The 16,501-nt window shown below is 49.7% G+C and overlaps 1 protein-coding gene across 3 annotated transcripts in view; it reads right to left on the bottom strand.

Moving 5' to 3' along the window:
- Window positions 1-280: 280 nt before the first annotated feature.
- The window catches only part of LOC146806328 (uncharacterized), a 63,112-nt gene continuing 46,891 nt past the window's right edge, over window positions 281-16,501 (bottom strand). For all 3 annotated transcript variants that reach the window (XM_085620628.1, XM_085620629.1, XM_085620630.1), the window contains exon 2: window positions 281-1,638. In XM_085620628.1, the coding sequence (XP_085476754.1) occupies window positions 478-1,605 (1,128 nt within the window). In that variant the 5' untranslated portion in view covers window positions 1,606-1,638 and the 3' untranslated portion in view covers window positions 281-477. The remainder of the gene's footprint in view (window positions 1,639-16,501) is intronic.

Genomic DNA, 16,501 nt, shown 5'->3' with positions numbered 1-16,501 from the left:
GTAGTACTCCTTACATCCCTAAACCGTCTTTAGACCGTACCTTGATACAATTGTGGTCAGAACTCAAGAGATAGGCAACAAGGGTCTTTGTTAAGAAGATGGCTGCACTGAACAAGAAGTAGTATCTCATTTAATGGTAAATATGTGTTTTTTCCTTTCCTACATGAGCCCCGGAGTTGATTATCCCATGAGCAGGGCTCTTTCAAACATACTCTTTACAATTCAATAACAAACTGAATAACTGTTTCAACGCATCCATACAAAGAATACTACCAATTGATAAGGTACAAAGACTTTATTGATTTAGTCAAAAATAAAAATGCATCATTAAGACCGCAGTACCATGTGACCATGGCCTAGCATTGACATACTGCAAGCTCACAACTTCTTACAATGTAAAGAAGTGCTAAACATATGTGGCCGAGAGCTAGATTGGTGAAACTGCTGCATCTCAGCTACTTTACCAGACTAGTGACTTCATCCAAAGATGCACACAGTTCCTGTCGCCAGGCGATGCTTGTATTCATAGAGGACAGAAGATGCTTGTGGGAAGTTTCCTTTCATCACCAGCTTCCCGGGGACCACATGAATGGTGACACCTTCCCCGAGACCTTCGTCTAGCTTCTGCAGCATCCTCTGAGCCAGGTATGTCTTGGCGTAGTTGGGGTCGGCTTCAATGTTGGCGTACACCTCTGGTGGTGGGTTGGGTAGCTTCCACTCTAGCTCACCAATCAGATGGTGGGTCTTGTTCTTATCCAGGGAGGAGGGGCTCTCGCTGTAGCAGACAACCACCTGCAGGCCACATTCTTGCGTCACTGAGATGAAACTGCCTCTCACCAGCACCTCATCTGAGCTTTCAACAGAGGAGTCGGTCACCATTACCGCCCACCTCAGCCAGTCATAGTTTTTCTCCAGTGTCTTCAGGATCCCAGAAGCAATCTCATCATTCTTCATCTTCCCTTTTGCTTCCACAAACTTCTCAATGTCGCACTTTGCCTGCTCCTTGAAGTAGTGGAAACACTCTTTAGACACTACCTTCATCCGCTGATACAGGGCCGCCATCTTGTCAGACCACCGGGCCATCATCAGAGCCCCATCCCGGCCAGTGAGGGAAGCATGCGTGAAGAGGCAGAGAAGGCCAATTCCGATGACAAAGTTAATCTTCTCGCAGAAGACCATCATCTCCCACCGGCGGGGCTTGTGGTCCAGAATGACCTGCTCAAGAAGGGTTGTCTGATTGGCTAAGACCGACACGCCAAGCAGGCGGTTGTATAAAGCATTCAGCTGTCTCTCGATTTTATAGTCGGCAATGTACTGCATGAAGACCTCCGTTTCTTTCTTGGTGAACTGCTTGTCAGCCCGAACCACTGTGTCTAGCTGGTAGTACACCACGGTGATGTTATCCTCACAGTATACCACATCCGAGTCGTGCATCAGACCTTTTACTGCCACCAGCTCCTTGTTGATGGCGTCCAAGTTCTTCTTCACAAACTCTATTTCCTCCGGCTTTGCAACGCCTTGGATGTAGGCTTCGATTCCCAGCACCACCGACTTCATGGACTGCATGTAGCCCGCTGGCTCCAGGACTTTACCAAAGAGTGCCATTTTTGATTTTAAAGGTTTCTTCTTGTCTCCAAACTAAACCAAACGAGATAAAAAAAATGACATGGACTTTAGAGAACCAATATCAGATTACACTGGTGAATGACACTTGAGAGGTTAGCCAAGTTTCAAGTCTATTTTTAAAATTAATTTAGACCTCTACCGAGGTCAGCAATTGAATACAATAACAACATATGGCAAAATCCTAGAGTAGTTCTTCAAGCCACCTTCTCACAGATAGAAATGCAGTAAAAATAACAATTCATCAGAATATGAGGAAAATAAATTCATGTAAAATATCCGCAAAAATCTCATAAAACATGTAGATATCTTATAACAAATTGGTGCAGACGGAGGTTTTGTCACAAGATGCATTAATTACATCTTGATGGGTGATACTGTCAACCTGTACTACTAAAGGCAACAGAAATCGCTTCCTGGTATCAGTTAGAGCTGGGCATGGGTGAAATACATGAAACAGATGTTGAGGGCTAGCTGCCATAGATTGCAAATCTCAGATCTCTTGGCCTGGCCTCTCCACCTGGCCTTCAAGGTATGAAGAGGAAGACTGCCAGTGTTTAAGAGCGAAAGAACACGTTCCACACCATGAGACATCTGGAATAATCGATACAGTTGAGTGAGAATGTAGTCTAGAAAACATTAATAAAGTCCTGTTTTTACGAGTGTTCTGATATCATGGAAATATTTAGCTGACTCTGGTTGTGGAGCTGTAAAGAAAAAGAAACAAGCATTGGCATAGCCAATAGGTCTCGCCTTTGGGGCCTTATAAGTGTTTAGCCATGCAACAGTTGCATAACTAAATACTTATAAGGTCCCAAAAGTGAGACCTATTGGCTATGCCAAGCGGCCGTGCGGCCACAAAAGTGATCGCAAACGTGATTAAACATCAAAGCGGCCGTGCGGCCGCGAAAGTGAAAGTAATTGCGGAAAAGCGCGGCGCGCGCGCCCGCGCACATGCACTGTAGCTCTAGGCTGGCCTGGTAGCACTTTTTGGAGCCCTCTCAAAAAGTCTCGCCAGACCAGCGCATGCGCTGGGTCAGGCGAGACCTAAAAACAAGGAATCGCAAAAACAGTAGCATTTTTAACAGTGGCCAACATGTACATTCTTTGACCCTATCTGCCTTTAAATAACTTATGTTTGGTCTTAGAGGTTATATTATGTACCGTTGTCTATTTGTTCAACCTTTCATTCATTTCTCACTCTATGCTTCATGTTATGCAAAACAATTTATGTTATGTTTTACAGTATAGAACGTACGTCTGGTATGTTATATTTTCTGTTGCCATGCTCAATGGTATGGCTTACTGTATGTTCTGTTTTGTTATGTTTCCATTTTGTTATATTTTATATCCTATTAAATATGCATTTCTAAGTTATTTATGCTATGTTTTTATGTGTTCTCTTACATTTAATGTTTGTATGTTAGGTTTTATAGTTATGTGTACCACGTTATGATTAGAGTCATATTGTATGCAATTGTCCCTTTCTTTTATAATAGTTTGTCCAGAGTTCCTATGTTTTGATTTTGTGTTAAGTTAGATCATGGCTTGGTATTATCTATAGTCTGCGTGATTACGTCAGAGTGTGATTTGTTATTATTTGTTTTTATTATCCTAGATGATGAGGTGTTAGTGATAGTCTTACAACCTAAGAGGGCTTTGACAACAGAGAGCAGTCATGTTCTGTATTCCATATTATCATACACTATGATTTCTTATTTTCTGTATTGTTTTATTTTCTTAGATTACAATTTCCTATCCTCTATATTGTTTTATTTTTAAAATTATGACTTGTTATTCTCTATATTCTGTTTTAGTTTTGCTAGTTTTATTAATTTAGGTTTCGGTATATGCACTTAAATTTATTTTCATATTTTGTTATCTTTGAATATGTTGTATTTTATTGTTCTGAGTCATATAAATGTTCTATTGTTAAACTGCCTTGTTGTCCTGACAAGTGCACTCAATTGTCAGGCCTTACCCTTCCGTTTTTATGCACATCAGACACCCCTATAGTAGGCCCAAGGTACCCCCTGGGCAGGGTGCAGTGTATGTGAAAGGTAGGACATGTACCGAGGTGTGTACCATGTCCTGATAGTGAAAAACTGCCAAATTCATTTTTCACTGTTGCAAGGCCATCTTGCCCATAGGACAGAATGGGGAATGCTCTGTCACATGTTTCCAGCATATCTTCCCATAGGCATATGATGGAGAGGTGAAGTTTAGTGTGCCTGAAATCCGAATTTGATAATACATCTTTCTATGAAGATGGTTTTAAATTGTGTTTTCAGAAACCACACTTTTAAAAGTGGCTGATTTCTTGTCCTAACCATCCTGTGTGTCTCTGCCTGGTTGTGTATTAACTGTCTGGGTTTGAATGTGACAGGGTCTGGGGAGTGTCCTGACACCAGAGAAGAGTATGTGAGACAACACAGGCTGGCCTGCATTTGGTGTAGGTGGAGGAGTAGCCCCTTTGATGCGAAGAGGCCTGTGCTGCTGCCACGAAGGAATGGCTCCACCTCTTGCAGAGTGTCTGAGGACCAGACCCCCACTATCAAAGGAAGAAGGTGTGCACTGGCAGGAAGACACCGAGAACTGGTTTGGACCGGGCTCAGAATCCCCTGAATACAAAGACTTCAAAGGCATTTAGGGGTATAAATGTAAGAGCTGAAACCCCTGAACTCAAGACTGCAATACAGACTGAAACAGGATTGAAACTACTTTGTGATCAAGAGGAACCTCTGCCAAAGGAGAAAAGCTGAAGAGACTGAAGGAAAGGACTGCCCTTGCTGTGTGTTCTGGGGCTGGCCTGCAGTTTGCTGATTTGACTGAGGAGAGGACAAGGGACTTTGCTGTGTGCTGTGTCCCCCTGCTTGAGAGGACTTTGCTGTGTGCTGTGTCCTGAAGTAACTTGTCTCCAAGGGCCAGAGGAGAGCTGGCTCCCTGTTGTGGAAACTCAGGAACATCAAAGTTTCTGACCGTGTCTCAGCGACGCTTAGTGTGTGTGCTTTTGCATGCCTGAGACTGCTGTGTGGTCGGTGGTACTGTTTACGAGGTGCCCCGTGACTGCATTGCCCCCGCCATTATCAAAGTGGGGTGTCCCAGTGGTCATGGACCTGGGTTATATGTGGTGCAAAAAACAATGGTCCTGGTCCTTATTCAGTAGATGAAACAAATCACAACCAACAATAAATTATTCAACATGTTCATTCTTGAGCCGGTAACCTATTGGCTCACAGTAATTGATACAAATGGTCTATCAAAGTGCAACAACCAAGAAATATTTGATTTACAACAGGTTTTATTCCATCATAATGAGTGCTATTTATATTTGATTCTGGGATACACAATTCAAATCTTGTGTGGCACGTTACAATCAGGGATTTGAGGTCCAGGTAGGGTGAATATCGGCGTCAACGTTTCGACTCATCTTGGGGCTCAAGGTGTAATTGTGGGCCTCGGCCTGTGGGTCTTCTTCAGGACGGAATGGGGTAACCTGAGTGTAGATGTGGTGTCAGTGTCACACAACCGCTAATCCTGTGTGGGATATGGGGAATCCTCCAGTTTAGTTGGAGAAAAAGCGTCCTCATCCAGTATTGGAGTGAACAGCTCATTAATACCTACAAGTGAATTATTGACCTAATGACCGGCAAAGTGAAATATTACAAATATGCATGTGTTGGACTTTCATCGTTTGGTCTCATCGTATTCCTTTTTGATAAAGATACCGCTATTTTTATAAAACTTGTGTGGTGTCCATTTGTGATGTTATCACTGTGTTACTGGGAGTGTGATTGCAAATACTTTACACATTGCCTTGGAGATAAGCCTGGCTGCTCGTGCCAAACTACCGGGCGGGGGGGTGAGCAGGGGCTATTTGAGGGTGTGTCCCTCCTTTCCCTGACTACAAGCAAGGCCTCCTATTTGGACTAAGGTACCCACCTCAGCCAACTAGAGACCCCCAGTTCTAACAGACACACAAAACAATTACTGTACTTCAATGGTAAAGTGTCACAGTCACTAGGTTGAGCCTATGAGACAGCGCTGGGTGTCTGGTTGCAAAAGACCTATTGTCATCTTACCTAGAGCTAACAGTGGGCTTTAAGCCAATACATTACTTAGCATTGGTTGGTTTTATTGTCACTCTTATTGGCTTGTTTCTTATTTGATGGTTTCCTTGCCCGTTTAGTTTTTGTCCCTCCCCTTTGGCATAACCTCTTTACTTGTATCCTTCCACTGCTCACTTTAAAGGAATGACTTTTTGTTTCAGCGCCCCAAGACAGTGCATATGCTTGGCAGTTGTGTCTTTCACGTGCTTCTCTCCCCCTCCATGCTTGGTGTTGTTCACTCTCGTCCGTGTGCTTTTCTTCTCCCTACACTGTGTGCTTCTCTCCCTCACCCGTGTTCTTGTCTCCATCTCGCGTGCCCATGTGGCTTTCTCTGGTTTGTATACTTCTCTTCTGTCCCTCTCTCTCTTGTGTGCTTCTCTCCCACCCCCAGCTCTCCATGTTGCTCTCTTACTTGTGTCCTTGTCCACCTGTCTCACATGTTGCTTTCCCAAGTCTGCTGCTTTTCACCATCCCGCGCCCATTCCCCCTTGCCTCCTGCCCCATCTGCTCCTCCATTGCTCCCCATCCTTGTAGTCGAATTTTCTATTTTCTTTTTAATTTAAGCTTAAAAAGGAGTTTTGCACTACTTTGTTTTTATTTACCTACCTGTTTCGGTTCATTTGCATCATTTGGAAGTGTGTGCTTGATGACGCATGCACGTGCATACAAAATGACGCAACCGTCAGCAGCATGGTATTGCACCTTCGTTTCTCTCCTTTTGCTCATGCTGTACAGTGACTGGGATTTTGACTATGCTGTACAGTTCTAAAAAGCAGCTGCTGAGACAGGTCCCCATTGGGCTCTTCATTTTTACCTTCAGGTGAAAACAAAATCTTAACTCTGCAGCAGTGCCATCCTGTACTGCCTGTGATGTCACTTCGTTATAGTTCTTTCAGTCCCATCATTTCAGAACTGAAGCATTTTCAATGTTACATACAATGAAGTGATAGTTGTAGCTCATTTATCTTATGCTACTAACAACCATTGACAAAGCCAATAGTCCTGTCTTGTGGTAGGTATAATGTTACTTATTGTATTATATGTCTGGATGCAATGGCAGAAGCAGAAAATACCAATGAAGGGTGTTAGACCTGGCACCTTGGCGTGAGTCTCCCTTCCACTTTTTGTCGCTGTGCCTCATGTGTTTTTATGGTGTTGGCCGCTCAGAGCACTGTGCCACTGCCAACCAGTGCCACAGTGCAAGTGCTCCCTATGTAAAATTATATGTTGGTTGGATTCCATGATTGGCTTATTTGGTTTACTATCAGACCCCAGTAAAGTGCACCAGGAGTGCCAGGGCGTGTAAATACAAATGCTGCAGGTGGGCTCGCAGCACTGGTTGTGCCACCCACAGAAGCGGCCTGGTAAAATGTGTCTAGGTCTGCCATTGCAGAACCTGCGTGCAGTCTGGTACTGACATGCTGACTGGGCAAGTGCACACACTTGCCAGTCCCTAAACCTTCCCTTAACTTCATATTAGTCACCCCTATGGCAGGCCCAAGGGCAGGGTGCATTGTAAGCATAAGGTAGGACAAGCCCTGATGTGTGTGGCATGTCCTAATTGTGAATTACAGCCATTTTCGTTTTTCACTATTGTAAGGCTACCTTGTTCTCATAGGCCAGCATGGGCTGTTAAGATTGTTACATCCTATGATCCTAACAGGCCCAGGGAACATGGTAGAAAATCGAGTTTAGTATGCCTGAACTCAGAATAATATGGTACATCTTTTAGCAAGGTTTATTTTAATGTTCTGTGTTCGCAAACGCCACTTTTAGAAAGATGGCCTTTGCATGCCTAACCATTTCAGCCCGCCTCTGCGTGATGTGTATCTGCTGTATGGCTTGCGTGAGTGACAGGGCTGGGGAAACCCAGATGGGCAGGGCTAGGTAGCCTGGTGGTGAATAGGACGATTGACAGGTAGGTGGGTTGGAGGAGCGCACCTGGACTCTGAATAGGACTGTGCTCTGCCACCACAATGCCGGCTCCGCCCCCTGTGGAGCGTCTGATGACTCTGCCCTGCTCCCTGAATGAAGAAGCCTGCATCGCATAAACAAAGTGCTCCAGAACTGGACTGAACAAGGCAAGGGCCCCCCTGGCCTGGGAGAACAAAAGAAATATAGTATGAATGTAGGAGCCCTGCTCCTAAGAAATCAGATCCTGCTACAAGACGAACATCTGCCTGAGGGGAAGGAACCGGGAAAGCTGTAGGAGGAGTACTGTCCCTGACCTGGGGGATTGGCCTGCAGTGGTTGCCTTGCTGCTGAAGGAGAGGAGAAAGATTGCTGAGAAACTTTGCTTCAACTTGTGCTGTTTAAGGTCTCCAAGGGCTTGTGCTGAGCTTGCCCCCTGAACGAAGTCCCAGGACCAGTGGACTTCACCCCCCTTGAGAACCGCCGATCTCCCCGTGAAGCTGACGCCGAGAAAGGTGTGCGCCTCTCAACTCGGCGCGTACTTTGGCAAGCCTGTGCCCCCTGCCTGGCCCGAGCAACGTGACTAAGGCCCCTCGAGTCGTAGCTCGCAACGTAAAGGAAGGACTTCGTGACACTTGCTATTTGCCCCTCTCCGCATCGTACCCCTGGTGTGTGCCCCCTACCCTTGCTGAGGGCAGGCTGTGGTGCATAGAGTGGTTGGCACGCGGCTCCCCCGGGAGTGTACTGCCTGCTTCGCATCGCGCTGAGAACAAAGGCACCACTCTCAAGGTCCGGCTCGAACGCCGCAACGAAGAGCCAGCGCACCATACACCCGCATTGTCCCCCTGAGCAACGCGAATGAGGCCCCCTTCGAGCCGTAGCTCGCACCGCAATTGAAAGGACATCGCGCCGTACACCCGCGCTGGAATTCACCGCGTCGTCCTTGACGAACTCCTGAAAGATAAAGGTACTGTGCCCCCTTCGCACCGTAAGGTGTACGCATCGCCCGGAGTGTCTGCAAACGCTTGTGAGCCGCGCTCGCAAGCCTCTTCCAGTCACACGAACCGCACGACGCGCACGAAGCGCACAGAACTTCTGAAATACGCTTAAACTCAAGAACTACTTATTGCAAGGTATTGTGGGCCCGTCTTAACGTTATTGGGTATTGCGCTAAATCTGCTTATACATAAAATACTTATTATTGATAAACCCAGTGTGGAGTCCATTTGTGGGGGTATCATTGAATTGTTGTATGTGGTCCCAAATGCTTAACCATTACGCCTAGGATAACGCCTTGTCTGCTCGCGCCAAGCTACCTAGAGGGTGAGCAGGGGTTATTGTTAGAGTGTAACCCCTTACCCTGACTGGAAGAAGGGATCCCTGCTTAACACAAGTCCCTACCTGTGTCAAGGGGGCACACTATGCTAAGCACATATTTTTTGCTTATGTGTTCTTAAACCATGGCCAAATTACACTGGCCGTGTACCTTTGAAAGGCCCCCTGTTTTTTCATCCCACCTCCCTTAATAAAAGTAACGATTTTTTAAGCCAAAACGGCTTTATTTGAACTTTTCCTGATTAGTAACATACTCAGCGTCAATGTAAATCAATGTGGAAACTACTGTCCGCAGCGCCGAGACACCCAAGGGTATTTGCATGCTTTATAAGTTGCTTAAAATTAAAAAATGACGTCATGCTAGGGCGCTATCACTTATACTTTACTCTGATGTGACATCAGAGCTGCTCGTTTCTGCTGCTATAGTCATGTTAGGTGATTAATGGCAGTGTATGTGAACAGTATAGGCAGAGCCACTGGAATTATACTGCATGAGAGGGGCAAATTATGCGGCAGGGTTAAGAAATGATGCGGCAAGAAAAGGCAAATCATGAGGCATTTATGCGGCACATATTCTGATGGTATTTCTTCATTATTTTGTAATATGTAAATTTGTTAACACTGTCTGGGCATTAGTTGTACCTCATTAGTACCAGTTTAACACACAAATATAACAATAAGCTACAGAAAGATGACCAGTCAACCTTTGTAAAGAGCCTTCCACTGAATGGCAAAACGTGTCGCTGCGCTGCGTTCTTAGTAGCTTTTGAAGCGTTTGAGTTGGAACAGTTTTTTGTTAATCTCTGCAGATTATGCAGTAGATGATGGATTATGTGGCAAATGCAACAAATCTATTTTTAATTTCTATAATTATGCACAATCACATAATTCCAGTGGCCCTGGGTATGGGACTATACTACTATACAATTTATTTCCAAAAGCAGTCACATATCAGCGGCCTGAGCGCCTGGCAGCAAATCACTGGTCTCGTTCAGGGAACTTCATGTGGACTGGTGTGTATAGGTGTAATAAAGGAATACTATAAAGAATAGAAAGGGAAACGACGGCGACGCCTCACTTTGCACGTGTGATCTTGTTAGCGCCATGACCAGACAGCGTGACGAGTAAAAAATCGGAGGAGATTCCTTTCTACAGAGCTTCACTCATTCTTTGCTCTCACCACATTCACTCCCCATAATACATGTGTGCTCTGTGCATTGTAGTTTAGAGTTTACCTCCTTTCTGTGCTCCTGCTCTCTTACTAGACATTAATATTGCATTCAGGGCGCGTGCAAGCACAGCTGTCCCACGTGACATGTTCACAGTTTCTCGCCTACCCCAGATGCCTGGAACAGGAAGTCTTAAAATACTTATTTCTTTTGTGAAATTCAATAAAATTCTAAGACACGTCTTGATGTCGGTCACGATTCTGCTGCAGTTGTGTTTCTTAGAACACTGCTGCGGGAACTATTTCAGGGCCCATTTCCTCTTGAGAACTTAACATGATCCACATGCCACTGGTTTTGTGCTACCTGTGAAAAGCATTCTGCTTTCGATGCACTTTCTGTTGAAATACACTAGGGGTCGCTCCAAGGAAGTGACCAGAAATTAGGGTAGAATGTTGGGCAGGTCCTCTGGAAAAAGGGCTGTCGAGAGCCACACTCTAGGTAGCCACGGGTAGTAGCTGCTACCTCCCAGGCACTGCTTTTGACCCCAGGATCTCAGGGGGCCTGGGAACAGCAGCAGGAACACAAGATACACCTGACCAGACTTTCACAGGCATGCTTCCTTCCTCGACTTCCAGTTCCTTGCCCCTGAGCAGCAAGAGGCTGCAGAACAGTCAAGTCGGTACACTGGGTCATTCTTGTGATTTTTGTTGGGGGTCAAGGGTTGCGTCATGTCACATCCTACCTCTGGCATTTTGGGGAATCTAAGTCCACAGCCATACATTTTTATGGTCTGGCTTGACAGCACAGCTGATGGACGGAATTGTTGTGTGGGGAGGGGACCAGAGGCAGGGCCTGCGGGCGGGGAGCGGGGCGCGGGCTGCCGCGGAGCCGCAAGGCAAAGGATGCGCGCCACACACGTGATGCAGTTGGAGACCTCGCCCCCGAGCGGGCTGGCTCCCTTTATTGGATTCCGCAGGCCACGCCTGGCCTGCGGATGACGTGCGGTTGCACAGCGTAAACTCTAGACCGTCAACCATTACATCCCTATCCAACTTTATCTGAAACTCAAAACAAAACTTTCCCTTCCCCTTTATTTCAGAACAACCCCGTGACAATCACATAGTACAGTTACACAGGTGGGGTTACTTGCGTGCTCCGCCTCCACCGCTTCCGGCTACCTCTCAGCAGGCAAAGTCCCTCAGTCTCTGGCTGGGCCCAGGGTTGGGTCTCAGGTGGTATCTCCTGGGTGAGCTCCGCAGGCACAGACTGGCACTGGGCCCGCTGGCCGGAGTGGGACTGGCCGTGGAGACTGTGATGTTCTCGCCCCCTCCTGGTGTGGCGGGGGGTGGGGTGTCTGCCGGTCCTTCCGTGGTGGTTGCGGAGGGGTCTTGGGGTATCTCTTTGAACCATGAAACATTGCGGGACACTTCCACGCCTCCTCTTTGGGCGGTGACCATTGACCCCTGATTGGTGGTGACTGTCCAGCTCCCTGGTTCGTAGTTGGTCCTAAACTTCCCTCCAGGGCGGCGATCCCGTATGAGCACGGTGGCCCCTGGGTGGATTGTCCTTTCTGTCGCACGCCGCTGGTGACTAGCGCGGTCATTGCGGCGGGTCCTCCGATTTTGTGTCTCTCTTTCCCTCAGCTGGGGCGGCGCCCACCCGGGACACGTGGGGAGGAAGTCTCTTCGTGGGCCGTGGAGCATCAGCGCCCATGGGCTCCTTTGAGTGGTGCAGTGGGGAGAGCTTCTGTATTCCCGCAGGAACTCGTGTAGTCACCTCTCGGGGTCGGCCTGTTCAACACCCGCAATTCGGAATACCTTGTTCAATGTGCGCATGAAGCGCTCTACGTCGTCATTGGCCTGCGGCCATTGGGGTGTTATGCGTCGATGACGTATCCCTCTCTGGGCAAGGAACGTGGCGAATTCAGCCCCCTGAAACAGGGGACCGTTGTTGCTGCGGATCTCTTCCGGGAAGCCAAACATGGCAAACGTCTTCTCCAGAATCGGTGCCACGTGGACGAAGGCTGTGGACGCTACTACCTCCACTATGGGGTACTTCGAGAATCCATCCACTATGACAAGGGTGTGTTTCCCCCCTGGGAAACTCCCGAAGTCTATGCTGACCCGAGACCACGGGGCTGTGCAGGCGTCTTCTGTGATGATTGGCGCAGGCCGCTCCATTTCCCCAGTCAGTTGGCACAGCGGACACCGCCTGACATACTCCTCTACCATCTTCTCCAGCTCTGGGAACCAGATCTTTTCCCTCATCCTGGACTTCATTCTCGTGATTCCTTGATGCCCTCCGTGGGCTATCTGGGTTGCCTTCTGCCGTAACGCCTGGGGTATCACTAGCCGAGGTCCACGTAGCAGGATCCCGTCTGGGGTGGCACTGAGCTCGTGCCTATTACGCCACATCTTTGTCGTGTACTCCCGTTCCTCCGGGCTCCATGAGTTAGCTTGCCTCAGGTAATGTGCCCATGATCCCTCTTGTACGGCCTTCAGTGTTCGGGTGTATACTCCGTCGGTCAGGGCTGCTTCCTTTATATCTTCGAGGGTCATGTTCCTCGGGCAGGCTGCCTCGGACACCAGATGCACATGTTGTTCAGTGTCGTCCTCGTCCTCGGACGTAGTGGCCTTGTCCGGGTGCCGTGATAGAAAATCGGCCGGGTTCTTGGCTCCAGGTCGGTACACCACCTCCATTTCATATGGTTGCAACTGAACTGCCCACCTCTCGATGCGAGGTGGGGGGTTCGGTGAAGTCCCCTTGAAAAGTGGCACGAGTGGCTGGTGATCGGTCACCATCGTGAACGGTTGCCCTTTGAGGTACAAGTGGAAGTGGTGACAGGCCCACTTGATGGCGAGCGCCTCTCGCTCTATTTGGGCATACCTTGTTTCGGTAGGCGTGAGGGACTTGCTGGCGAACGACAGGGCGGCCCATCGGCCCGGTTCTCGCTCCTGGGCCAGCACGGCACCGAGTCCCACCGGGCTGGCGTCGACCAATACTTCCGTCCGCTTCGAGGGGTCGAAGTATGCCAGCGTAGCTTCTCCCAGGAGGGCATCCTTGATGCCTTGGAACGCCTCTTCCTCTTTCGGTCCCCACTGCCACTGGGCATCCGACTTGGTGAGGGCTCGGAGGGGTTCTGCTCGCGTAGCCAGTCCCGGGATGAACCTCCCGCAGTATGTGGCCATGCCCAGAAAACTGCGCACCTCTGTTGGCGAGGTGGGCGCGGGGGCGTCCTTGATCAACTGGGACTTCCGAGGGTCTACCTGGAGGCCTTCCTGGTTGAAGATGTATCCGAAGAACTCCAGGGACGGTTGGAAAAACTGGCACTTGTCTCTCTGGAGGGTGGCCCCGTGTTCTTGGAGGCCCACCAGGGTGTTGCGGAGATGTCTGTAGTGGTCAGCCGCCGTGGCCGAATGGATGAGAATGTCGTCGCTCACGTTCAACACCCCTGGGAGCCCCGACAGCATTTCCCGGATGGTATTCTGGAACACTTCTGCTGCCGAGGATATCCCGAAGTTGAGCCTCTTGAATCTCCTGAGTCCCAGATGGGTGCTGAACGTTGTGATGTAGCGACTCTCCTTGGCCAGCGGGAGCTGGTGGTATCCCGCGTTAAGGTCGATCTTCGAGAACCACTTCGACCCATTTACATCTGCTATGATGTCATCCATTGTCGGCGTGATGTGCCGTTCCCTTTTTATGGCCTTGTTGGGGAGTCTCATGTCGATACATAGCCGTATCGCTCATGGTTGCTTTGGTTTTTCCGCTATAACCATCGGGGACACCCACGGCGTCGGGCCGGATACTTTCTCGATAACGCCAAGTCTTTCCAGGTTGTCTAGCACTTTCTCCACCAATGGGCGCAAGTGGAATGGGATTCTTCTGGGCCTCAATGCGACAGGGACAACTGTCTTATCGGTGTGTAGCTTCACGGGGTCGCTCTTGATGCGCCCGAGGCCTCGGAACAATTCAGGGAACTGATTGAGCAGCTCCTCCACTTGGTGTGTCTGCACCCTCCTGGCGAAGGATATTAGCCCCAGGTCTTCTGCCGTGTGACTGCTTATTAGGGTGTCCGCCTCCCTGTCGATGACATGGATCGTTGTCATCACTTCGTATTCGTCGGCTTTAACGGGGACCGTTATTTTCCCTTTTAGAGGTAGGGGAGTGTCAGCCCCATATGCGTAGATCTTCGTCTTGGATGTCTGTACCGGCGGGCGGGGTCTTAGGCGTCGGTACTGTTGAAGGCCCATCACGTTCACCGTGGCTCCTGTGTCAATCACGGCTTGCACTTCCGTCCCTGCCACGTGCACCACGCACGTCGGTTGGGGCCTGCGGCGTAACTTGAGTTCCCTCGCAAACGAGATCATATGCACCTCCTCCTCGTCGTCGTCTGACGACTCTTCGCTCACGTCTGGGTACCTTTTTCCTCTTGTCTGCTCGACGGGTGGCCTTCTTTCGGTCACGGACAGTTGCCGTACCGCCTTGGTCGGTGGTTTCCTGTTTCGAGACTCTCGGCCTCTGGTGCGTCTCCGGCACACTGATGCGAAGTGGTTGGGGATACCGCAGTTGGGGCATGTTCTTCACTGCGCGGGACAGTCCTTTGCCGCGTGCGGCTCATACCCGCAGTATCCACACTTCTGCTTCGCCCCTTCTTGTTGTGTGGTCTTTGGTGGTTCTCCTCGTGGTCTGGCTCGGATGGCGTCCGCTCGCTCCGTCTTGATGTGCTCGGTCTTCACTGGGAGCTTGACCAGGGCTTGCTCCATCTCGTTGGCCCGGGCGGCTGATAAGTCGTGCGATCTTGCCAGCACCAGCATGTCTTCCAGCGCGATCTTTGGCTGGCGAAGGATGAGGCCCCTGAGCGTCTTGTCTCTGCACCCTTGGATGAGCTGGGCGCGTATCTCTTTCGGCTGGTCGTCTTCCGTGCAGGTGCTCGCCAGCTCGCGCAGCCGGGCATAGAAGACGTCCATCGACTCCCCCTCCCGTTGTCGGGCTTGGCGCAGTTTGAACCGCTCAAAATCTGGGTTGAGCTGTGGGTCGAAGTGGGCATCGAGGGCCGCCACCGCTGCGTCATAGTCCGCGGCTGTGCCTGTGTTTGGTAGGTGCTTGAACAATTTGAATATTTCATCCCCCGCGTAGTGTAATAGTAAGGACCTTTTGATGGTATTGTCCACCTCTCTTGTGACCACGAAGTAGTTGTTGAGGTGCTCTATCCACACCCTCCACCGAGGCGCCGCTGTGGCTGGGTCTTCTAGCTCGCTGAAAGGGGGAAGGACCTCCCGAAGCTGCATGCTGGAAAGGGACGGGGGCTGACGCAACCGCTGGGCCAGGTGCTGCTCCGGGGCCTGGTGCGGCCGCCTGACCATTGTTGCTCATTGTTGCCTGCCCGCACTAGCTAAACTGCCAAACGTGCGGTGGGTGGTATGTCTCTCCTTTTCTGTCCCTCCTCCGTTTATCCCCTTCTGTCCCTGTTAGGCCGGCAAGTGTCGCTTCCCTGGGTGCTGTAACGGGCAGTGAGCGGGGTTCTAGTGCGCCCAGTGCGCTAGCGAGCTGCCCCTCGTGACCACAGCCAATGTGACAGCCAACGTCCTCCCATGTGGATCAACCAATGCTTGATTGAAGGTGAGTGCTCTTACTTGGACTGCTCGCCGCTTGAGGGACAGGCAGCTGATTACAAGCCCCTGCTTGCTCCGCGGGGACCACAGAGCGACGGGCCCGTGTTCGTTGGCACCCACGTGGTGCTAGGCCGCAGCTCCACCGATGCGCACGTGCGCGAGCACGGCGGTCCCGATGCTGGGAGTGCGGGCGTCCGGGGTCCGCTGCGGGAGCACGCGAGGCCAATCGGCCCCCACCCTCTTCGCCAGTGTTGTGTGGGGAGGGGACCAGAGGCCGGGCCTGCGGGCGGGGAGCGGGGCGCGGGCTGCCGCGGAGCCGCAAGGCAAAGGATGCGCGCCACACACGTGATGCAGTTGGAGACCTCGCCCCCGAGCGGGCTGGCTCCCTTTATTGGATTCCGCAGGCCACGCCTGGCCTGCGGATGACGTGCGGTTGCACAGCGTAAACTCTAGACCGTCAACCATTACAGGAATGATGAACAATGGAAACATTCACACCCAGTAATAGATCTGGGTTTAATCCATCGTTTTGTGATGCACTAAGTCTTGCATTTACGCGAGTTTAAGCTATTGGCATTGTAAATGACAATGCCTTTTATTTTAGTTTTAAAAACGAAAACAAAAATAAAAGGCATTGTTATTTGTAATGTGAATAGCTCAAACTCGCATAAATGCGAGACCTATTGCATTGCAAATGCTTGTTACCTACATGTCCGCGTGTATATGTTTTCGAGTTCTGCTG

This window comes from Triturus cristatus, chromosome 8 (genome assembly GCF_964204655.1).
Source record: "Triturus cristatus chromosome 8, aTriCri1.1, whole genome shotgun sequence".
Lineage (NCBI taxonomy): Eukaryota > Metazoa > Chordata > Amphibia > Caudata > Salamandridae > Triturus > Triturus cristatus.
This window is presented reverse-complemented; position numbering and strand designations above follow the sequence as displayed.